Raw genomic sequence first — 23311 nt, 5'->3', positions numbered from 1 at the left:
GAGCTCTCCAGTGCAACAGTGCGGAGCGGTCGTGCGCGCTGAGGTGGAGACCAGAGGTGACAAAAACACTTATTCTTTGTAATAATAGTAGACAAAGCCAGGCTGCATGCCTCAAAGTATTAAGTGCTAGGCATTTGTGCTGAAGAAAAATGCTACTGTTGTATCAGGGGTAGGAGAGAACTCACAGCCTATTAGTTTCATGATAATTATGTGATGTTTTGTCAGTGAAAAAGGTTCTTTTGAGGAAAGACATGAAACAACGACTGATGAAGGCATATGGGCCCACACAGGTGAGAGAGGAGCCAGGCAGGAGGAGGCTGAGAAATGTTGTGGAAAGGGAGAGGCAGGAAGAGTGAGGATGGTTTCAAGGGCATAGGGCAGAGAGAAAGCTTATGATACAGCATATCATGGGAAAAATTTGTTTTGGTGGAGTCAGAGTATTTTGTGTGTTTTTCTGGGATTTCTGGACTAACAGACATTCCATCAGAGCAGGGGTTCCTCCAAGGGACTGTTTTTTCAGGTGTCCGAGGCAGATCGAGGTCTGCACCCATCCACGTGGCTCTACATCCATCAGTGGGGATGTGCAGACAGTTTTGGCTGTGTGTTCGTAGAGCCTCATACTTTGTGGGAGCGTGCAGTGGCTGTGCCGCGTACGACTTGTGCATACATCTCTGTCCCAGACATCCCAGGCAAAGAAATATTCCCATCAAATGAATCCAACCAAGGAAAATGCTCCCAGTGGATGTTTTTGAGAGTGGGGCAGACTAAGAGCCATTCGGAATTAAGATAGGAAATAATCAGGGCAGAGGCAGAAGTTTCAGGGGCAAGTAAAAGGGACCTCCTTGCCCTCTCATTTCACAGCCATGAGCTGCATGTGGGGAGGTGGGGAGCCGCTGCCCCCCTGCACCCAGAGCCAAGGACACCTGCGCATGGAGCAGCATCCTGAAGAAACAGTGTCTTCTAGAAAAATGCGTCTGTTCTGCCTGACTTCCCCCTGCCCTCCGAAGGGAAAAGGAGTGGGAAATCTGACTTCAGTTTTCAACACGTGAAGGTCAAATTCTGCCCTAACTTGTACCTCATGACACGTAAACAGATGTGTCATAACTGTAAATCAGACCATGCTTAAACTGCCTGCAATGTTTTGTAGGGTCATGAGTTTCAGTGGAGATTCAATAACTTCCTCTGACAGAGCGTCAAACCTTTCTGCATCCCTGCTTAGGTCGCTGACCACAAGTAACCATGTACCGAACCATTTATTAAGTAGGTTACAATTGATCATAATTATTAATGGCAGTGCAGAATCCCTGTTAATTACCATGTGAGAAAACGGACTCAGGGACCTTGAGCACAACCTCCTGCAACTTCTTGATGGTGATGTGGTCGAAACTCCAGAGAGCTGTTGGGAATGTGCTGTTTGTGAGCGAAACTACGGGAGGAGAAGACTGCAGTGGGCTGTGTTGGTGTTTGGCTGGGACACAGGGGTTAATGGAGCCGCTCCTTGTGAGGCGTGCAGGGTGACCTGTGCTATCTACGATGTAGTGTTTGGTTATGAGTGGCTTTGAGGGCACACTCATTCAACTGGTATAGGTAAATGGTATGTTAAAAACATATTTATTGTTTTTCTTTCAAGACCGATCAGATCAAAACCTTCAGTTAAGCGTGAGGTCTGTGTGAAAAGCTGGGGTTCACATCTGAGTATAGCGGAGGGGGGCAGCCACGGAGTGTATCTTTCTGCCTAATGTTTCTGCTTCAAAGGAGGGCCAAGACCGGTCTACTTTTGGTGTACCTACCCAGCTTGACAACTCAAAAAGCCTGTTTGCAAAGCACCAAAGCAGGCTTTTGGCTTTACCTCCTCTTTCTTCTACCCAGCCACAGAGTATCAGTGTAATGTCCTCATTGTGTTGAGGTACAACAGTCAGAGGCAGTGGATGGAAAGCTGTGAAATAACAACTGTAAACTGCAGCTAGAGAAGCCTCCTGGGGACTGTTCAGTAATGGGATGTAGCAGTGACCTACCAGAAAATAGAAATAGTTACTAGCTGGAGTCTGTTAGGTAAAAAGCACATGCCTGGGCAGAAGGTACATGCAAGTGTAGCACAGTAAAACAGTATTTTTAGACTTTAAGGATACCTGTATGTACTTGAAGAGAATTTAAGGTATGTTCAACAGAGACCAAATGAATGCAATATGGGAAAGTAGTTATAAAATGTGCCTCCAGCATTTTGCAGAGGGAAGCTGACATGGAGAAGTGATGAGAGCTGTTAAGTAAATTTTTCTTGTCAGTTTTCTAGTGGGTTCAGTGGTCATTTTGTGTACAGCATAATCTTGTCCTCCTTTTACGGGGGGATAGAAAATGTAATGCAGCAGAGCAAGTTGAGTGCTTCAAGTTCCTCAGATGAAAGTTAAAAGTGAAGATCTCAAGTCCTGTTTTTCTATGTGCTGTCCTCCTATAATATGGGTTTCAAATCTGGAGCACAGCAAGTGCGGTCCCAGCATGAGACAGCGACGTGTCACAGGGCTGAAATAGCATTCCTCTTCTAGCTTCTTCACCCTCTAATGAAATTAGCTGCTTGATAATTTGTCCAGATTTACACTTTTGTTCCTTCTGGTGAATCTGATTGAAGTAAATGTCTTTGTGTTGAAGGAAGGGACCTACATGTCCAATATAAAATTTCTTGCTGATGTGGGAAGGTTAAGGCCACGTCATACCAAGATGGCTCATGATCATACCAAGATGGCTCGTGGTGGCAGTCAGTGGCGCAGTGTGCACAGCGCTTGCTGAGCTTTGCTCATGGGTTTTGCAGAGGCCAATGTGCTGGTGTTGCTGCCATGGAATGTTTTTGTGAGGTGCTGAATTCCTCCTTTTAGGATAAATGGGAAGCCGGCTGGGTGGGTTTGGGCTCACCTTGGCCACTTGTGCCTTTTTCCACATGGCTCAGCTCAATCTCATCTCACCTCGCTGCAGGCACCTATCGGTAGTGTCTAAATTAAACCTGTTCTCATTCCACCTGTAATTAAGGAAGAATAAGGCCCTTCTGGGGGTAGTTCAGGTCTGAATTTGGCTGGCTTTGGCCACGTGAAGTTTTCTGACCCTTCTCGAGGAGAGGTGGGTGGTGGGGCTTCCAGCTTGAGTGGTCACACTTGGGTGGGATGGGCTGTATATTAGGGGCAGATTTTCCATGTTTCTAAGTTTTTGGAGCAACTTTTCAGTTAAAAAAACTAATAAATTCTGTAATGCTGTGTTTAAAAAGTAAAAATCAAAACAATATTTAATTGATGCCAAATTAATTTTTGGAGGAAATTTTCCTTCCTGAGGGCTTGCCAAAGTGCTCCATTTTTGTTGTCATTCAGAAAGAAGGCCAGATTTTGAAATCTCAGATTTCACTGAATGAAACCTCCATCCCATGCTCCCTCCAATCATTAACTCTTTGCGATCCGATGTGGGGAAGCCAGTCATCTGCCCGTGATGCTCGTGCTCTTTGAAATGGCTTCTCAGCGCTCTCAGGGCAGAGGTTGATGGAGCCGAGCCTTTCCCCAGGCGGCTTGCCAGTGAAGTCAATGGTGGGCCTGCAATTTGTTGCCAAAGAAAAAGATGTGAGCAAAGCTGACTGAATTTAGCGAGTTTGGGTTTAACATCATTGTAAATCTGATCCAAAAAAAGGGATGCTTTTTCAGCACAGAGGTTGTCTACATGTTTTAGTCTCACTCCTGATGCTTTAAAGTGCTTAATAAGGGAGAAGCACTGATTGCTGGACCCTTAGAGGAGGATTGGAAAGTCACCCAGGGGCCCCACAGGGTTGGAATGCCTCCCACAGCCTCTGTTTCTCTGTATGGCCAGAGAAAGCCTGTTCAGATGCCTCCTATCTTATTCTTCATTATTGCTTTCCCCTCTTTCCATTTTCAAGCTGTCCAGCACAGATCTGTGTTTATTATTTGGCTTCTTCACATGTTCTGTATCTCATGATCTCCATCCTTAAAAAAAAAAAAGTACCAGGCACACCACAGCCTGCATTCACATGGCTGAGGTTTCTTGAACCTTAGAGGAGGACATCAGAATCCAAGCTGGCAGCTATAAACAGTCCTTGACGTAGGCTGTCCTCAAGCAGGGCCTGGGCGTTGCATAGGAAAGGAGTAGCTGCTGCACGCCAAAATTTTGCTGGGGAATGTGCTAGTAGTTCAGCAGAATGGACAATTATGAGGCAGTGCTTGGGTCCACAAGCTCTGCTAGTGCAGATGCAGCCCAAGCTGCCACTCATTTCTGCTGCAGGCGTTCGTGTAAGGCCAGGCATTGAGGGGCTGAGCCTTGGCAGTAGAAAATCCTTGCCTGCTGTGTCTCAGCACTGTGTTGTATCACATAATTTTTTCTTTTCTAGGGACATGGCAGCTTACCTCTGGCACATGGCCCAAGGCCTGTGAGCTGTCCTCCTGGAGCAACTCTTGTTCTTGTCTTTGTTCCAGACAAAGAGCACTTGAAGGAGAAGGAGAAGTTGGAGATGGAGCTGGCAGCTGTGCGCTCTGCCAATGAGGACCAGCGGAGGCACATTGAAATCCTCGACCAGGCCCTAAACAATGCGCAAGCCAAGGTCATCAAACTGGAAGAGGAGGTGAGGCATGGCCAGTGTTTCTCTACTCTGAGGCTAGTGGTGGCTCATGGTTAGGGCTTTCTCCATCCAAGCCCTGAATCTCTTCTAGCCATGATGTGGCAGGTCTTCCTGCTCCCCTTGCACTGGCCCTGTTAAAGAGAAAATGCATAGTTATTCAATACTGAGCCAAAGAAGCAAGCAAAGTAGACCAGAACCACAGATGTTTTCAGAGCAGAGCCTTCAACATGTAACCAGGAGCAACACAAAACTCAGCTAACTGGTGGCTGAGGTAATGGTAGGACTTAACAGAAATATCAAATAAAAAGCTGATTGCTCACTGGCTTGGGACTGGCATACAAACATGTGACGTTGGTGCATCACATTTCTCCTCAAAGAATGCCAGGAGACTTTTGAGATGTGCACAATAGTGCACAACTTGGTAACTTTGCATCTGAACAGTGGTCTTAAAAGAACTGACTGATCTGGCTGGAGGCAGACCTTACAGGATTTAGAGCTACAAAGAGCTACAGGTTTTATGTGAGAGCTGGAAAAAAACCTATCATACCATGGCACCCAAGAAGTGCTATCTGTGCAAAATCCCCAAGAGGTCTTTAAGGCTCCTGTAAACCTGATAGTCAAAACATGTATTCAGATGGGAAGAGAAACCTCAGGAGCAGGGGGCTCTTCAAACTGACAGACAAGTACAGAACAACATCTAGTAGCTGAAAGCTGGAGTTACACAAATTCAAAGCTCAGTTTTAACTAGAACTAAGAGTGATGTCAGGTCTTCATTATTGGAGGTCCCTGAATTTCAATTTATTTTGTTCCTTAAGATCTTCAACCAAAAGATGTGGATTTAATAACTAGCTGAAGGTCTACATACTCTGGCAGATCAGGCAAGACTGTCAAAACAGGCCTTTTTGGCCCTCAGATCTCTAGCCCTGTGACCAACAAAGGGGGAGGATGTTTTGTGGGGAATAAAATAAACATAATCTTTACTATCTGAGCGGGCAGGCCGTTGGTGAGGAGAAGGATGCTCACCTAGCAGGTTTGGGTAGAGGTTCATGCTCTGGCACAGACTGCTGGCATGATTTTGGGCAGGTCTTTTCCCTTTCAGTGCCTCATTTCCCACCTGCACCCTCCCGTGGGCTGGCCTGGGGGTGAATCCACATGAGCCCGCTGGGTGTGAGGATGCAAGGGGTCTTGTGGGGAGCAGGGAAGGTCCTTTCTCAGATACCTGCAAGTAACTTAATTGTAGTTCATTGTCTTGGAAAGATGAAGGGTGAATTGACCTCAGTGATATTTGGATGGTTTTTATCAGGATATCCAGCGTGACAGATCCCCTGTTAGGCTAAGTAACCTAGAGTTACTTAGAGTCTGGAAGATTTAAGGTACTGCATGTAAGTACTGAAGGCATTGCTGTTTTGTTCCTGACCGTTAAACCATTCTGACTTCCTGCTTAGAAACATTTAAAAACTCCATTTCCTCCGGTGGATACGCTCAGCAGCAAGACGAGGATCACATTAAGTTTAACAGCTCCTTTGTTAGTTAGACTAAAGCCTGCTCACCCTCCCAGTGTATTTGGGGCAGTCCCCCTGGGGTAGCTGCAGGAGCTAGCTTACCTTTAATCTGTACAGAATTCACCTGACACTGTTTGCCTTAAAGGCAACCAGAGGTTTTCTATTTGCATTTCATTACAAAGTGGCTGAATAAAGGAATGTTTTAGGTGGCAACACCTGTTCCTGCGTTCCCGGCATCATGCAGGGGATGGGAAGAAATACGTTTAGCTCCTGGCTGCTCCACAGACTGTCAGTGTGGTATTGGCAGGTAACATTGACTCGCTGAATACACACCGGTGAAGGCAGTGGAAACGTAAATGCAGATTTCCAGGCAGGTAGTGTAAGAAGCTACCCTGTGCCTGCTGGGTTCTAGTAAATACGTTTGCAGCCTTAGGGGTCTACCTCTAAGAGCTTTGCAGTTGCCAGCTCCTCATCTAGGCATCCAACAAAAATGTGCCTCTGCCGGGGATTGGAGCTTGGATTCTGGATTCTGGACTGGTGGAGCTGGGGAGAGGGCAAATGTTCCCCTCCAGAGAGCTGTTAACCTCCTGCCTGGGGCATGGTAGATGTTACGGAGGTAGAAACCCAGGGTAGGGTAGATCTCAGGGGTGACAACGTGGAGGTGATGCAACTGTATTTGCCAGAGTTTGTCTGTCAGAGCCCTCAGCCTGGGCAAACCCACATTGACCTGGTAGTGTTTAACTGTATTTTTCATTCTAAGGGAAGTTCAAATGAATTTTCTCCCAGCTGTGGTGGTTTAATTATTTAAGGCAATGTCATGCAGCTTGGGTGATGTGTGGTTAGTATGTGTCTGCTGGCATGTGCCCAAGCTCCTGTGCTCCCTTCCCCTTGCTTTTGGCCTGTATCGTCACTAAATCAGACCACCTTTTCAACAGCCACCAGTGTTTCTGGAACTCAATTTGACACTTATGTGGCAGATACCACTGAGGTTTTGAACCTTCATCTTAAAACAGGGATTCTTACTATAATTTGGGTTATATTGAAGGAAACACAAAATCATTCAAATGAAAATAACTATTGTTATTAATAGAGCTCTACCTCATGCACTGCTTTGTAAATCCACACAGATTTCTTTTACCACCAGAATGTAATTAAGTTTAAAAGCTTTTTAAATCAAGGCTTGAGAAATAAGCAGTAGCTACTAAGTTGAGTTAACATAAGATAACGCACTATGTAAATCTACATTATCCTGAGTGCGTGCTACTAGACAGATTTAATTAAAAAATATGTAGGTGGTATTATCACCACATGTCATTTAGGAGACTGCTGCTGGAATCGTGTGTCTGGTCCACACTTTGGATAGAAGACTGAATAATTGGAGAGGGTTCAGAAAACAGCTGTAAAATTTATTTGGGGCCCAGAAGCTGTTCTTTGCTGTGAACAATTCAAGTGAAGAGGTGGCTGAGCTCCAGTCGACGCACATGGACATGGTGAAGGGATTGCTGTCAGCCAGATTAAACATTGCTCTTTAGCGTAAGAAAAAATAATTAGATGCAGTGTTTGGGGGCTGAGGCTGAGCAAATCAGGCCTGAAATAAAGAACTAGAGTAATTAACAGTGAAACAACCTACTTAGGGTGATAGTGGATTCTCCATCTCTTACAGTCTTTAACTCAAATCTCATATCTATAGAATATTCTACAGCTCAAACTGGAGCTATGTTCCTAGTGCAGATATTTTTCCAAGACCCACTTATCTTTACTCAGATTTATTTGCTTGGGTCATCCCCTTTTTAGCTTTAGCTCTTCTTCATCTTTATTTTCCTAATCCCTGGGACAAGGGCAGTGTTCAGGCAAGTTTGTTGATCTCGTGAATATGTGAATTGTTTCATTAAATGCTTCTTGCTCTAGTAGATCACAATTTGGAAACAGAACAAGAAGTAATTTGCTTAAATTGCATAAGAGAAAGCCAGATTAGGCATTAGGGTAAAAGTTTTCTGGCAGTAAAGGAAAATAAGTGAAGTAGTTTGCAGGGGGAGGTTATGGAGTCCCTACCCCTGGAGGGTTTTGTAAACAGATTATAGAGACATGTGCCAGGTTATAGGTAGACTTGATCCTACCTGGCAGTGGGAGGAAGGACTGGTACCTCTCCAGGTACCATCCAGCTTTTTTATTTGAGTCTGTGTGCCTGTGAGGTAGCGGAGCTTAGATTCATGTATTTCTGATTGCAGTCGCCCTCCCTTACGGATGCATGCTGCACTGACAGGCCCATTAATTTAAACATTTTGTACTTGTTTTTTAAATGTGTGGATGCATTTTTTGCTTATGAATCTACAGACAGGATAGAAAATTCAGTAGTGGCTCAAGAACCTCCCTATAAATTTATGAACGTGGGAACTGTCTTGTTGCGTATCTCCAACAAAATTGGTTTCTAAGGCAGCGGATGCGTGTGCATCGCCTCACCCGCAGTGACAGAGGTGCACTCATGCGTGAGTGTGTGAACCCTGGGGCATAGAGGGCTGCTGCAAAGCCAAAATCTTGCTGCTGTGTTATGGATGGACCCTCCAGCATCCAGCAGGACACAGGGGAGCAGATGAGGTCTGCTGCTGAGGAGGGACCCCTGGGGAGCCCCCTTCCCCTCTCTGATCCACGCCGGTGCGGCTGGGAGGTGGCACAGGCACCTTCCTACTGCCCAAATAGCACATTCAGCAAGAAGCCACTGCTGTGCCTGTCTTGCCAAGTTGTGAACTCCTGAGGAATGCAGTCTTCGTGCTGCTGCCAGAGACTAGTGGGGATTATAATCTCATTAATTTTCATGGAAAGCCCCGCAAGCCGTAAACGTTAGCTTGGATTACAGCAGGGCTAGGGAGGTCACACTGCCAGTTGTTGGCTCTGACTGCGGAGGTTTGTTTAGGCCAAGTTTTGCTTTTGCTGTGAACAAGCCTGTATTTCACTTCACCTGTGACATGGATAGATTTAGGGTGACAGAAGAGGGATTTCAAGAAAAAGTGATTTTATTGCCATTGTAATCAGTGGGAGGGAACCTAGATGAATCCAGCATCACACAAGGGAGAAAAAGCTTCTTTGCAGCATGGGAGTCTGGGCTAAGCAGAGGACTCTGGCTGAAGGGGAGCCCCACAGGGCCGCTGGGACCCAGCGCTGGTGTTTATTTGCTCCACATGCCCAGGAACGAGGCAGCAAGCTTCTCACTACATCCCCTAGGTATTTACACACAGATATTTTGTGGCCATTGTTCCTGTATCATAACCCACATGGCAGTTAATTTCAATAGTGATTTAAGTACATAAAAAAGAGGTAGGCACTAGGATGTGGTTTTGGCCCTGGCCTTCCCAGTTTGCAGCACCTCTCCAGCCTCTCTTCTTTAGGTACTTCCCCAGTGTCAGCTGGGGTTAATGAGTTTTTCTGCCTCCTGTTTTGCTTCTGAAAAACTTTAGGTCTCAAACAAGTGTACAAATAAATGAGGGAGACTAGAAGTTCTAAAGAGGATCTTCATGATCATGGCAATGACCTTGAGCATTCCCCATTAACCCCCAGGCTGCAAATGGGGTCCGGCTGATGCTTGGCACAGTCTGCGTGATCCAGCATTCAAACAGATTTACTCTCCTTTTCTGAGTCAAGGAGTTAAGTCAAGAATGTTTTGAGGTCTTCTGGGGTTCATTGAAGTCTCTTGGGGTTTGCAGCTTCAGTTTCTGTGCACTGTTGCTTTCTCTACTACGAGGCAGATATCTTTAGAAAGGTGAATTTATTCATGCTCATGAAGAGAAAATCCATGACATAAGGTTGGGGAAGAAGAGGGGAACTGGGTTTCCCAAGGCCAGGACTGCAGCCTGTGGGGAGAACAGGAAGACACCACTGCCCCAGTCCCGTGGGCGAGTTTTGGGTCAGCGTCCACGCTCCTCAGGGATGAGGACTGCTTGCAGACACCCAGGTGTGCCAGGCCCCTGTGAGCTTGCCCCTTCTCAGTGCCTCTTCTCCCTGAGGGATCCCAAGCGTGCCAGCTGCTGCTGATCACAATACCCTGTGGTGTCACTGAGTGCCCGGTGGCATAGTAGAAGGCCAGAAGTGGGGAGAGCCACTAAGCACCCTGAACACCTGCAGTCCACTTGCAATTTCGGGTATGCTGCTTGAGCAATCTCTGCCCATATAACCCTGTATTGCAAAACCATTTGTGTCCTGTTTAGCCCTTCAATAATTGCATTATGTGCATAAGGAGGGCCTGGCTTTTGCTGCCAGCACATCTATACATTGGCATGGCCAAGCCCGTGAGCAGGGTAGAGCAGGTGCAGCACTTCTGGCTGCTGGCACTCCGCTTGTTCCACCTGCGTTGAGCAGATACACAGTGTTGAAAATAAGAGACTCTGGGTGCAGAGAATGTGCTGAGTGTCACCCGTCGATAAAACCCACAGGGATTCCTCTTAGCTGAGGCCAGCCTTTGTGCTTGCCCAAAGAGTATCCACCAACATGACTGGTCCTGCTTAGAAACGGCCAGGGAGTTTCATGGCCCAGATCCCCAATGGGTGGAAGATCTGGGCAGTGTTCCCTCTGAAAGGGGTCGAGCTGCCCCAGCGATGCCTGCTGTGCCCTTTCCCTGCCCATCAGATTGGCACCATCCTTCCCCTGGAGAAACTCTGCCAAACAAATGGCCAAAGCCATCCTTACACCCAATGCACATCTGCAAGTGCACGGGGGTCCCGGCAGCCCAGGGCGGGTGTGCGGTGTCCCCCTGGCAGTGCTGACCCCCTGTCCCCGCAGCTGCGCAGGAAGCAGGCCTACGTGGAGAAGGTGGAGAAGCTGCAGCAGGCACTGACGCAGCTGCAGGCAGCCTGCGAGAAGAGGGAGCAGATGGAGCGGCGGCTGCGCACACGCCTGGAGCGGGAGCTGGACTCACTGCGGATGCAGCAGGTGAGGACGGGGCGGTCCGTGCAGGATCCCAGCATGGGGCCTTTGGTGTTGCTTTTAAAGAGGGACAGTTGCTTGCAGCCCTGCCAGGCGTCACCTTGCTTTTGGGTTCAGGTCGTTGGGCTTTCCACTTAAGCCTTTCTTTTGGATGGGGTTGTGGGTGCCCCATCCCTGGAAGTGTTCAAGGCCAGGTCGGATGGGGCTTTGAGTCACCTGATCTAGTGGAGGGTGTCCCTGCCCATGGCTGGGGGGGGTGGACTTAGATGATCTTTGAAGGTCCCTTCCAACCCAAACCATTCTATGATTCTAACTCCTGATTTTCAGCGGGGATGGGGGAGCTCTGCAGTGGGGCTGCTGGACACAGCCGAGCTTTGGCTGCTGCAGGGCTGGGGGGGTCCTGGCTCCTCTGCGCAAGAGCAGGCAGGGCTCTGCCCCCATGTGTCCCCCCACACCTGCTGGGGGAAAACATCCCTCCAATTTCCCTCCAGCAGTCACAGATTGTGCAAGATCACCTCCACACTGAAGGAGGAGGGGAAAGGTGCAGTACATGTGGGCATGAGATCTAATCCACAGATTTTGGCTAATCTTTCATTGAAGAAGCGAGGTGGGATGATGTGGGATTTGGTGGGAGCAAGAGTGTGGGCCATGTTTGTTCTGGGCAAAGCTGATGTACGCAGTTCACAAAAATCTCTACCCATGACAGATCTGGAGACAAATGGTGTCATCTTCAGACAATAAATGATTTAAATATCAGTCCAGTCCAGAATGGGCTATAAGTGTAGGTTTGCATTTCTGTGTATGTCCCTTTGGTTTTTGGCAGTCCTTAGAGGGATAGTGTTATGCTTGTATTTTCTGTTACTTGTTATTCCTCCTCCATCTCCAAGTCCCAAAGTCCAGTCATCTGTGAAAAGGAAAAAAAAAAAAAAAACAACCCAAAACCAAAAAAACCCCCCAGCCAAGCATGAGGAGGTTGCAGGGAAGATTTCCAGGCTACAGCCAGCACAGAGTGCCAAATACGTGGGCACTGGAGAGCAGATGTGCTAAGTGTATCAACCCGCTGCTTGGGGAAAAGCCAGCAACATAAGCAAAGCGTGATGCTCTTGTAACTCTTGAAGGGCTCATTTATATCTCTGTCAAGAAACGCATCTGCTACAGTAACCCTTCCTTATTTATGAACCATTAGTAGAGACCAAAGTAGTTGTTACACAGACCTTGTGCTGCCACAAAGCAGAGGGGCCGATCCTGCTGGCAGGACACAGCTGGGAAGTGGCTCTGTGGGTGATATCAGTGGTTTGCAGAGTCATGAGGTGGCCAGACCTGCAAGCATCTCCTTCTCGCTGGCAGCCACAGGGCAGGTCCCCCAGCACCCCTTCAATGGCATCACTGTTGCTGTTGCTCTCTGGAGACCTTTCCCATCCGTCTTGGCTCTCCCTTGCTGCCGTATAAGTGCGTTAAGTCTTTCTTACCCTGTCCACTACGGGGTGGTGTCTTCTTCCAGTAGCTCTTCTTAGTTGCCCCTTAGGCTGCTCTCCTCCAATTTAACAAAGAAATTGCATTGGGTATGACATGCTAATGCTGTTGTAAATGAAAGAACATTTGAGGAAATACAGTTAAAATTCAAGTGAAGGTAAAACTAGAACTACAAAATGTTTTGTTCTCTGGGTTGGAATATAGACACAAATCAATATATTAAGTAACTGGGATGGGCTGTCAACAAAGTCTTTGTCTTGGGAGTTCGCGCTGCGCCTGCTCATTTTGGCAGAAAATTCCTCTGTAACTTACAGATTGCTTCATTTTAAATTTTTTTTGGCACTGTAATCAGCAACTGCATTTTGGGTTGCCATTGTTCTCCAGTGCCTGCACCAGTTCCCTCTAACAAGTTTTAAGAAGAAAGATGCTCTGATTTCACATCTCACCAGCTTTGAGAGGAGACTTTGGGGTATTTTTTATTGTTTATATTTTTTTTCATGAGTCACAACCCTGCAATGAATCACGTTGCTTCAAAATGCCCCAACTTTTTATTTCAGAGCTGAATTCTCTGAATTGTCAAAGTTTTATCTGCTGAAATATTTTTCTAATTGCAGAGAAAAAAAAGAGCTTTTTTTCTGCTTTTTACTGGAATCATCAGAAGGAGATAGTGTGCCAGAGTCACTTCTGTTCCTGGCTTGTCGGTAACCAAGTCGAAATGGCAAATCTTCATTACTGCTGCTGCACAAGCTAGGACAAAAAACTTCCTTTGACTTAGCGTTGCAGGCTGAGCGTGCAGCGTTGGCAGAGGTTTTGACTGAGAAGACGATACGCACCCGTAATGTCCCAAGATGCCATTTACAGACCAGGATCGTGCTTCCAAAATACTACCTTATTGCTAGGGATTTGACAATATCTGAAGCATAAGTGGTGTTTTTTGCAGGAGCGGAGTTGCAGCTGTTGCTCCTAAAGGCTACCCTGTATTGCACTCTTCCAGAAGGCAGCTTCCAAACATATCATTACCGCACCAAAGGCAAAGGCTGTAGCCCTCCCCTGGTATCTCTAGTTTCCTGTAAGAAGGAGATAAGTGTTTAGAAGGAGGAAATGTGGTTTGGAAAATGGAAGCAGCTGCTGCAGCCCTCACTCTCGTGTGCTGGTACAGTGCCAGGGAACTGCTTTGCCAGTGGAAGTTCATGGTGTAGCACGGATGAGAAGCCAGTGCTCCTGAGAGATGATTTCTGCTCTAACACGATCCTGTACGCCTTGGAGTGTAACAAATCTTTTGCATTTTTTATTGAAAAAACCCACCACATTTACTTCTACTGACTTCTCCCAGAGCTTCATGCCTCTCCCCCTGGTGTGGGCTCTTCCCACCCAACGTCTGCTGAGCCAAGGGCTAGATCTCCATCCTCCTCCGCTCTCCACCAGCAGTGAGAGGAGCTCGGGACAGCTACCTGTGCCACTTAGGTGCTTTAATTAAGTGCCTGTAACTGGGTGGGATAAATCCTGCCTAGGTAAGTGCTTTCCTCACAGTGTAGATGCAAAGGGTTACGCACCCGTTGCTGCTTGTCAGCATCTCATGGGAGCCATCCCTCAGTGCCTGGGGATCTTCTGCCCCTCCAGTCGGAAAGTTATCGCAGAAGGCATCTCCTGAGGGCACATGAGAACTAATGTGCCAGGAGAGACAGGCGTAAATTCGTGTCCGGGGTATTTTCTGAGCTGCTGTTTTAAATAGGTTACATGTAGCTAGGTTACATGTTGCTTTTTTTCTGCTTTTATATATAAAAACCCTCTGGTAATAACTGCCTGTCCATACTGAGCACTGCCCAGCCGTGTGATGAAGTCCCAGCAAGAAGAATATCTTTTAAAGCTTCATTGCTTCTTTCTCCTACCAGCTTTTTATCCTACCTTTTCCCTTGGCTTGGAGTATCCCATGAAATCCCTGCACATCCAGGGAGCAGCCAGATCAGATCCCTACTTCTGTCAGCATGGTCCAGAGTGTGCTGGACTGAACCTGCTGGTCCTCCTGCAACCTAAGAGGTTTAACCTGGGGTTTCCCCTTGCCCCTGTCAAAAGACATGGGGATGTCTTTGTGAGGTTCAGAGAAGATGTGGGGAAAAAAAGGGCTCACAGCTCCTGTACTTGGCAAGGGGTGAATATCTGTCACTGTTTCCACCGGCAGAGGCAGGGCAGCTACCAGGCGAGCAGCCTCCCGGAGCACAATGCCCCAGCCCTGATGGAGCTGGTGCGGGAGAAGGAGGAGAGGATCCTGGCCCTGGAAGCCGACATGACCAAGTGGGAGCAGAAGTACCTGGAGGAGAGTACCATCAGGCACTTTGCCATGAATGCTGCGGCCACAGCTGCAACGGAGAGGTAAGGTGGCCTTGCTGCAAGCGGGCAGCTCTCTTCACCATGGAAAGCATGGGGGAATAATAAGAAAAGGATATTTTCTTAAGACTGGATTTTGCTTGCCTTTCCCTGCTGAGTTGCGCTGCCAGGGTTAATGTTCCTCTCTGTAGTGTCATGCCAGTGAGATACAATAATTGGTTAAGACAGGATTTACCCTTCTGACCAGGTCCAAAACTTTATCAAATCCATGCACGAGACTCAAGCAGTCTTGGGCTGCCAAATTGTACAGCATAGGTAAGGCAAGTCCTCCCCCACTGCACTGATGGAGCAAGGAGGGACTGTTGGTATATGGCTGCATCCATCCCATGGTCTGCAACGTGGTTGTTTAACCTAGTTTTAAAAACCTGTAATGAGGGAAGTTTTGTGACCTAATTCCCCTGTTTCACTGCTTCATTAAGTTCAAATGAAAAAGGTTCTCCTGATAGCTAAACTAAACCATTTTACTACAAATTACCTCAATTGATTCTTGTCCTTCCCAGGTGTACATTAGCAACAGATCACTGTTGACAACAGCCTTGTAAATATTGGAAGACAGATAACCCCTGTTGTATCTTCCCTGGCCTGAACTAACTTCCTTCAGCCATTCCTCACGTGTCCTAGTATAAATTCCTTCTTGTTCCCATTGCATTTGCCTGGACTGTCTTGTTTGTGTCAAAGCGTGGTGCCCAAAAGCACACAAAGCTCTGCAGCAAGGCTTTCTAGCGATGACGAGGACAGGATGATTAACTTCTTGCCCCAGTTTCTTAGAAGCCAAATTCCCTAAACACATCCTAAAATCATAGAACCATAGAATGGTTTGGGTTGGAAGGGACCTCAATGATCATCTAGTTCCAACCCCCCTGCTATGGGCAGGGAAACCCTCCACTAGACCAAGTTTCCCAAAGCCCCATCCAACCTGGCCTTGAACACTTCCAGGGATGGGGCATCCACAGCTTCTCTGGGCAGCCTGTTCCAGTGCCTCACCACCCTCACAGTTAAGAATTTCTTCCTAATATCTAACCTAAATCTACCTTCTTTGAGTTTAAAGCCATTACCCCTTGTCCTATCACTACATGCCCTTGTAAACAGTCCCTCTCCAGCTTTCTTGTAGGCCCACTTTATGGACTGGAAGGCCCCAGTAAGGTCTCCGCAGAGCCTTCTCCAGGCTGAACAACCCCAACTCTCTCAGCTTGTCTTCATAGGAGAGGTGCTCGATTTGCCCTTAATGAAGTCATGTTGACTGTTACTGATCACCTCCTTATTTTTCATGTGCCTGAGCATAGTTTCCAGGAGGATCTGCTCCATGATCTTGTCAGGCACAGGGGTGCGACTTACCAGCCTGTAGTTTTCTGGGTCTTCCTTTTTTCCCTTTTTAAAAATGGCAGTTATGTTTCCCCTTTTCCAGTCAGTGGGAACTTCACCAGAATGCCACAGCTTCTCAAATATGATGGAGAGTGGCTTAGCCACTTCATCTGCCAGTTCCCTCAGGACACACAGATGGATCTCATCAGGTCCCATGGACTTGTGCACCTTCAGGTTCCTTCAATATTCTCGAACCTGGTCTTCTCCTACAGTGGCCAGTTCTTCATTCTCCCAGTCCCTGCCTTTGCCTTCTGCCACTTGGGCAGTATGGCTAGAGTACTTGAAGCTTGAGGCAAAAAAGTCATTGAGTACCTCAGCCTTCTCCATATCCTGGATAGCCAGGTCTCCCGTTTCCTTCCAGAGAGGGCCAACATTTTCCCTCGTCTTCCTTTTATCACTGATGTACCTACAGAAGCGTTTCTTGTTACCCTAGATGTCCATGGCCAGATTTAATTCTGTCAGGGCTTTAGCTTTCCTAACTTGATCCCTGGCTGCTCAGACAGTTTCTCTGTATTTCTCCCAAGCTACATGTCCTTGCTTCCAGCCTCTGTAGGCTTCCTTTTTGTGTTTAAGTTCCCAGGAGCTCTTTGTTCATCCATGCAGGCCTCTGGGCTTTTTTGCCTGACTCTTTTCCTCTTTGTTGGGATGCATCACTCCTGAGCTTGGAGGAGGTGACCCTTGAATATTAGCCAGCTTTCTTGGGCCCCTCTTCCCTCTCGGGCTTTGTCCCATGGTATTCTACCAAGCAGGTCCCTGTAGAAGCCAAAGTCTGCTCTCCTGAAGTCCAGGGTAGTGAGCTTGCTGCGCACCCTCCTCGCTGCCCTGAGGATCCTGAACTCCACCATTTCATGGTCACTGCAGCCAAGGCTGCCCTTGAGCTTCACATTCCCCACCAGCCCCTCCTTGTTGGTGAGAACAAGGTCCAGCATGGCAGCTCTCCTCGTCGGCTCCTCTGTCTCTTGGAGAAGGAAGTTACCGTCAATGTATTCCAGGAACCTCCTGGATTGTTTATGCCCTCCTGTGTTGTCTCTCCAACAGATATCGGGGTGACTGAAGTCCCCCATGAGGACCAGGGCTTGTGAATGTGAGGATGCTCCTATCTGCCTGTAGAGGGCCTCATCTACTTGGTCTCCCTGGCCAGGTGGCCTGTAGCAGACCCCCACTATAATATCCCCTGTCTCTGCCCTCCCTTTAATCCTGACCCATAAGTTCTCGGTGGGGTTCTCACCCATCCCCAGGCAGAGCTCCATGCACTCCAGCTGGTCGTTGACATGGAAGGTGACACACCCTCCTCGTCTGACCTGCCTATCCTTCCATCCCAGCACTCCAGTCACAGGAGCCATCCCACCATGTCTCTATGATGCCAATAAGATTATAACCCTGCAGGCGTGAAAATGAGATTTGCCTTTGAAATGCAGTTAAATGCGTGACTCAGGATGATCCTTTTCTTTTGCACTCCAGTCTAGGCAGCAATTCCTGTGTTTTTCACCTTCCAAAATGTAAAATTTTGTTTGTCATTTGCAATGTGGTCTTGTTGACTTGGGACCATTTCCCTGTTGAGTGTGTCCCTCTGATGTACGACCTTGCCCTTTAGGATGGTTGTTAGCCCCATGTGGATCACCCACGGGTTTAGTGTGCTCCTGTTCCATCAGCCCAGTTAATGGTGTTAATGACTTAACCCAAGCCAAGAGTAGCCCGCAGCAAGACAACCTAATGCCAGATAGCCATCCACTTGACAGGCAAGCATCACTAGCTTGCTCCTCAAACATGGGTTTGGGGTTTTCTTTGCAAGTGCCAATCTCACTTGCAAAGCCACGTCGCGGTCTCAGGAGCCTAACTCACCATGTTGACCCGCTTTACCAGGGACGCCTCAGCCCCGAGCCACTCACGCAACGGCAGCTACAGTGAGAGCGCGCTGGAGGTGCGGGGCTGGCAGGAGGAGGAGGAGATTGTGCAAGCCAACCGGCGCTGCCAGGACATGGAGTACACGTAAGGGGCTGTTGTGCTGTACCTGCTCTTTGTGGGGTTTGGGATGCGTTCAGATAAACCAGGATGCCCCTTGGTTCCTTCATGCATGCCTGGAAAGAATGGGCTTAGCTTTACTTTGACTTAGTTTTGCTCTTCAGCGTTAAAAGAGGGATTAAGGAGTTGCTGCTGTTAGATAACTTCCTCCCTACCTTCCCGTTAAACCTTCTCTGTGCCAAAACCGACCTTCTTACAGAACAGAGGCTGTTCCTCTATTAAAAGTAGGTTGGCATGCGAGGAAGCTGAATGCTTGTTTAATCTCGGTGAAAATCCCCCTCTGGAAACAAGAGCGTCTGGTCGTAAAAGCTGAAGTTGTAATCCCACTCCTACATAATCAGCAACGCAAGGGCTTTGCTTCGCTCTTCGCTCCCTGCCTGCTTATTGCTCTTTCTAGATACACTGTTTCCCACATTCACGTTGTGTAATGATCACGTTGGCATTTAAGAACAAACCTGCAAAATTTAGCACCACGAGCACCCCTAAAAAAGATGCATTTACAAGTAGTAGAAGATAAACTTTTTTGGGCACAGGCAGTCAGTGAGAGTAATGTTCGTTGTTGCAGATACTTCTGCATTTTCAGCACACAAGTGGACAGGTAGCCATGGAGTTCAATGAGCATTAGACCTGGGCGGTATTTTTAATACAGACTTTTTTCCTGGTGATGAGTAAAAATCCCTTGAAAAAGTTAATGTATTCCTCTAGACTTTTACTGAAAAACTATTTAAAATCTGTTCTTCAATGTTAGCTTCTGCACAAAAACACCAGTCTGCAGATACTTTCATAAAAAGGTGTATTTGTGGAAAAAACAAATGATTGTTTTTTACTGCATTTGGGTTTTGTTTTCTACTCACAGATGCAAGCTAATCCTGCTTCCTGTGAAGTAATGGAGTTTTGCTTTTGGCTTCATTAAAGATAGATTAGGATCTTGTGGTTTCATTGGAAATTAGACACCTGATTATGAAAACTAACACCATCATGAAGTTACTCTTGAAGCTATCTCCCTTGTACGTAAAGGTTTTCCAGATGCGGCATTTTAGCTTTCACTGCTTCACAAAATGCAGCTGCATTGGACTGTATGTTGTACATCACAGTCAAGCTGTTGTCATCTGGCTGTCATACTGTACATGTACAATTATTTTTTTTTAAATGTGGTTTTGTAGTCTTTCTGTATGATTTGGTGTTAATCATTCCTGAAGAAAAGTCTCAGATAATCCTGTTTTCTTTTGTGATTTGAGAGTCTTCAGGGTCTGTGTGAGAGAAGTAGCGAGCTTTGCTCACTGATTGTTTCTGCAGTGCTGAGGGAGAAGCAAGAGCCCAGTCTAGCTGTTAGAGAAAGCAAAGGGAACCTTTCTGCTTGCTTCAGCAGGTCTTTACTCCAGCTGACCACAGACCCGAATCGTGGGGTTAACTCAGCCTACCAAGGGAGGGTTTCCAGATTTGGCCCCGAGGTATTACGGAGGTGGAAATTGCCTGTGTGTTGGTATTCTGGTGAAGGTGACAATCCACAGCTCAGTCAGGATACTGCCCTCATTGCTCCTGCTGGGTTGGAAAAGCCACAACAATAGATGGGTTCAGTTAACCTTGCAGAAAAGAGTTCCCAGTTTTGGCTTAATAGCCAGAAACACTCCCTGTTCGAGGTGCATGGTTATCCTCAGAGGAATTGGTGGGAGTCGCCTTGTCCAAGTCTGCCTGGACGGGACAGAGCAGCAGGGCATGTACCTGGGGACCCATCCTGCTCCCCCAGGGTGGGGAGAGCAGCCTGTTTAAACGCTTCTTCCATTCCTGTAAGCAGAGCGTTCATGTTTTGGCAGAATAAAGAATCTCCATGCAAAAATAATTGAGAAGGATGCCATGATCAAGGTCCTTCAGCAACGGTCACGGAAGGACCCCGGGAAAGCCGACAGCGCCAGCCTGCGACCGGCTCGGTCCGTCCCCTCCATCGCTGCTGCTACGGGTGTGCATTCACGCCAGACCTCGCTCACCAGTAACCAGATAGCTGAAGAGAAGAAGGAAGAGAAGATCTGGAAGGGAAGCATAGGTGAGCTCAGGTTTTGGTTAAGCTTTGTCTCATCCATCACTTCATCCTGATCCTTTTGCTTGAGCTTTGCAGAAGTGTCCTGGCTATGGCACACGTTGCCACAATGGCTCTTTCCATGGGAAGAACATTTGTCCTTGTGCTGAAGTAAAAAATGTCATTTTTTAACCTTGCATTGTATCTTAATTATATTTTTAATCAACTTAATCGTTCTGTACTCATTATAGAAAGCCATAATCAGGGGAAATCCTCCCAGACACATGCAGATGATATTTGTAACTTTGTGGGACTAAATAACAAATTTGGGCTAGAAAAAATTCCTGGATAAACAAGAGGGTGAGCATCCCTTTGGGTAGGAGTGCATGATGCGATGTGGCAGCTAAATGGGAAAATGATTGCAGGACTGTGGTGAGGGGCTGCATGGCACGAGGGCTGCAGAGGCATGCAAGTCTGTGCCAGGGGTAGGTACCACTGCGATGGGTGTGCAGAAGGGGATGCAGGAAAGGGCAGCTGCTCTCAAAAGGTTGTTTTTGTAGGAAAGTACCACATGGATGTCAGGAGAAGAGCAGCAGACGGTGTCAAGGGGAAAGGCTAAGCTGAACTAAAAGGCCGGAGACATACCCAGACCAGCACCTTGTAGCTCTGGGGTGGGATGAGGGGACAGCACTTACGTTCCAGCCAGGATGTGACTGACCTCCATGTATTTTCAGGGCTGCTCTTGGGGAAGGACCACCATGACCACCCATCGGGCCCCTCGCTGCCTCCTCCACTGCCCTCTTTGTCCTGCATGCCTGTCCTGGTGCCGGCGGTCTCCCACGCGAAAACGGGCAGCAAAGACAGCAGCACCCAGACGGACAAAAGCACTGAGCTCTTCTGGCCCGCTGCCGCCTCTTTCCCCGGCCGTGGACGGCTGGGTACCACCCCGTCACACAGCCCGGCCCCACGGCCCCCAGGGACACGAATGGCCGGCGAGAAACTGGGTGAGCTCCACCAGATCCCCACGTTGGTGCAAAATGCCAGCACGCCCAGGGCTGTCAGCAGATCCCCAGAGACACCCCAGTATTGATGGGGGGGGGTGGTGATACCTTTGCAATTTGTGTGGAGGTTTCTTCAGGGAAACTAAAATCATAGGGAGAGAACTTTCCAAGCCTGGTCTGGCTTTGCAGAGCTTCATGCTTGACAGCTTCTGTAAAGTTCCGCTTGCCTGCGGTGGGCAGAATTTCCAACAAATGCAATTATTCATGCTGCCAAAGATAAAATTACAGAGTTTCACACTCCACACCTGCTCACATACTCAGACCCTTCTCTTTTTTCAGCTTAATCTATGGTTAGTGAAGGCACCATTTTCTCTCTATATTTTAAAGGAAACCTGGGGGGAAATAGTAAGGAGAAAGTGGAGATTTTGGGAGGAGGGTTGTTAAAGAAATACAATTTTAATTATTTTGGAAAGGTGGAAACTGCTAGTTTGCAGTCTTAGCAAGGGAGACATTTACTTTACACACATTATTTTGAAAAAGTCAGTTTCCTACACATTCATCTTGTCTCAAAAGCAAGCCTTCCCTCAAAAAACATGCGATGTATCATTAATAGGGCTGACTATCACTGATTCCTTGAAACTCTGGGTTACTGTGTTTTGGGCAATCCAGATTGGAATTTATTTCCAGATACTCTTACCTTTCAAGAAATACCTTTCAAGCTATTTCTGCCTTTAAGAAATTAGAGTCCTCCTTCTCCCTGAAATTGACTTTCAAGAACTATGGTGATAAACATAGCTAACAGCTAACATCATCTATCATACATTGTGATAATTGGCCATATACATTCTCTTAGCCCATCCCACTGACAAAGTAACACATTTTAGATTAAACCATCTACCTGATTATTTGTGTACTGCCCTCATGATGTTTTAAACTCCTAAATTTTGTACCTGATGCAGAATAGGACCATACATACGGAGAGCTACCATGGCTCAGATGACAAGGAGCAACTTGGTAAAGTGATGTAGACCTTTCACAAATGCCCATTTCTCTCTAGGATCACAGCTGAAGAGGTACTTTGGTCTGTATCTCTTAAATACCATCTTTATGCCTGCCCTTGGGGTCTGTGCACACTGTCGTTGCGCAGGGAATTAAGCATGACATGTTCTCTGCCTCCTGATTAAATTTTACTTTCAGTATGTAGGACATAGACTTAAGATGTGCTCCACCACCACCCCAAAAATGGTTTTAAATTTGCATGGAACAATTTGCTGTTGAATTTGAGCTGAAAATCAACTTTCCCTTCTTCTTGTTGCAGAAAACTCAAGCCACGGGAAGCTGCCTGACAGCAAAGGCAGAGTGAGCAGCTTGCTCCACAAGCCCGAGTTTCCAGATACGGACATGATGGAAGTCCTCATCTGAGCAGAGGACAGCATCTCTGGGGTTTTGTGTGCATACAGCCAGGTCCAAGATGGTCCTTTGTGTGCCAAGCTTAAAAACTAACCCTGAGAGTTTGAAGAAAGATAGAGAAAGTTTTTGCCCAAAACGAAGCTTGAGTCTGATATGTTGAGACTTTGGACCAGGCAAGAAGTTTAGAGCGCTGAAGAGGAGCGATGAAATGAACATCTGGGATTTTCTGAGCAGAAAGGGGAGTTGAAAATGGAAAGTGGCGTGAAAAGGGGATCATTGAGGGAAAAGAAAACTGCATTTTCTGGTGTAAAGAGAAGGTAGCGAAGTTACAGACTGGGTGTGAACTGCTGCTCTGTTTTCCTGCCTCTCTGCAACCGGGACAGGGAGTGAAATCCCGGCTCTTTTGAGGCAGAGGGAGTTTCTGAATAACCCAGGATAAACTTGCATCTTCCTCAGTATCAATTCACTTCTCAAAAGTATTCACTGCTTAATTTTGGTCTGTAGATGTACACGGCGGGTTCTTGTCAGTATTTGTTTGAAGTGGTGTGGTGTGGTTTTCCTGGGCAGGCAGGTCAGGTGCCTTTTTCCTGGCTGGACAAGTGTTGCTCTTGGAGCTGGATTTACAATG

General features: G+C 47.2%; 1 protein-coding gene across 6 annotated transcripts in view; it reads left to right on the top strand.

The window, feature by feature from the left end:
• The window catches only part of AMOTL1 (angiomotin like 1), a 71010-nt gene extending 48065 nt beyond the window's left edge, over nucleotides 1–22945 (top strand). For all 6 annotated transcript variants that reach the window (XM_075742370.1, XM_075742371.1, XM_075742372.1 and 3 more), the window contains 7 exons: nucleotides 4458–4603; nucleotides 10873–11022; nucleotides 14669–14859; nucleotides 18100–18225; nucleotides 20073–20299; nucleotides 21007–21276; nucleotides 22592–22945. In XM_075742370.1, the coding sequence (XP_075598485.1) occupies nucleotides 4458–4603; nucleotides 10873–11022; nucleotides 14669–14859; nucleotides 18100–18225; nucleotides 20073–20299; nucleotides 21007–21276; nucleotides 22592–22695 (1214 nt within the window). In that variant the 3' untranslated portion in view covers nucleotides 22696–22945. The remainder of the gene's footprint in view (nucleotides 1–4457; nucleotides 4604–10872; nucleotides 11023–14668; nucleotides 14860–18099; nucleotides 18226–20072; nucleotides 20300–21006; nucleotides 21277–22591) is intronic.
• The last annotated feature ends 366 nt before the right edge of the window (nucleotides 22946–23311 follow it).

This window comes from Balearica regulorum, chromosome 1, assembly GCF_011004875.1.
Source record: "Balearica regulorum gibbericeps isolate bBalReg1 chromosome 1, bBalReg1.pri, whole genome shotgun sequence".
Lineage (NCBI taxonomy): Eukaryota > Metazoa > Chordata > Aves > Gruiformes > Gruidae > Balearica > Balearica regulorum.
The sequence above is the reverse complement of the archived record's forward strand: the minus strand, read 5'-3'. Positions and strand labels throughout refer to the sequence as shown.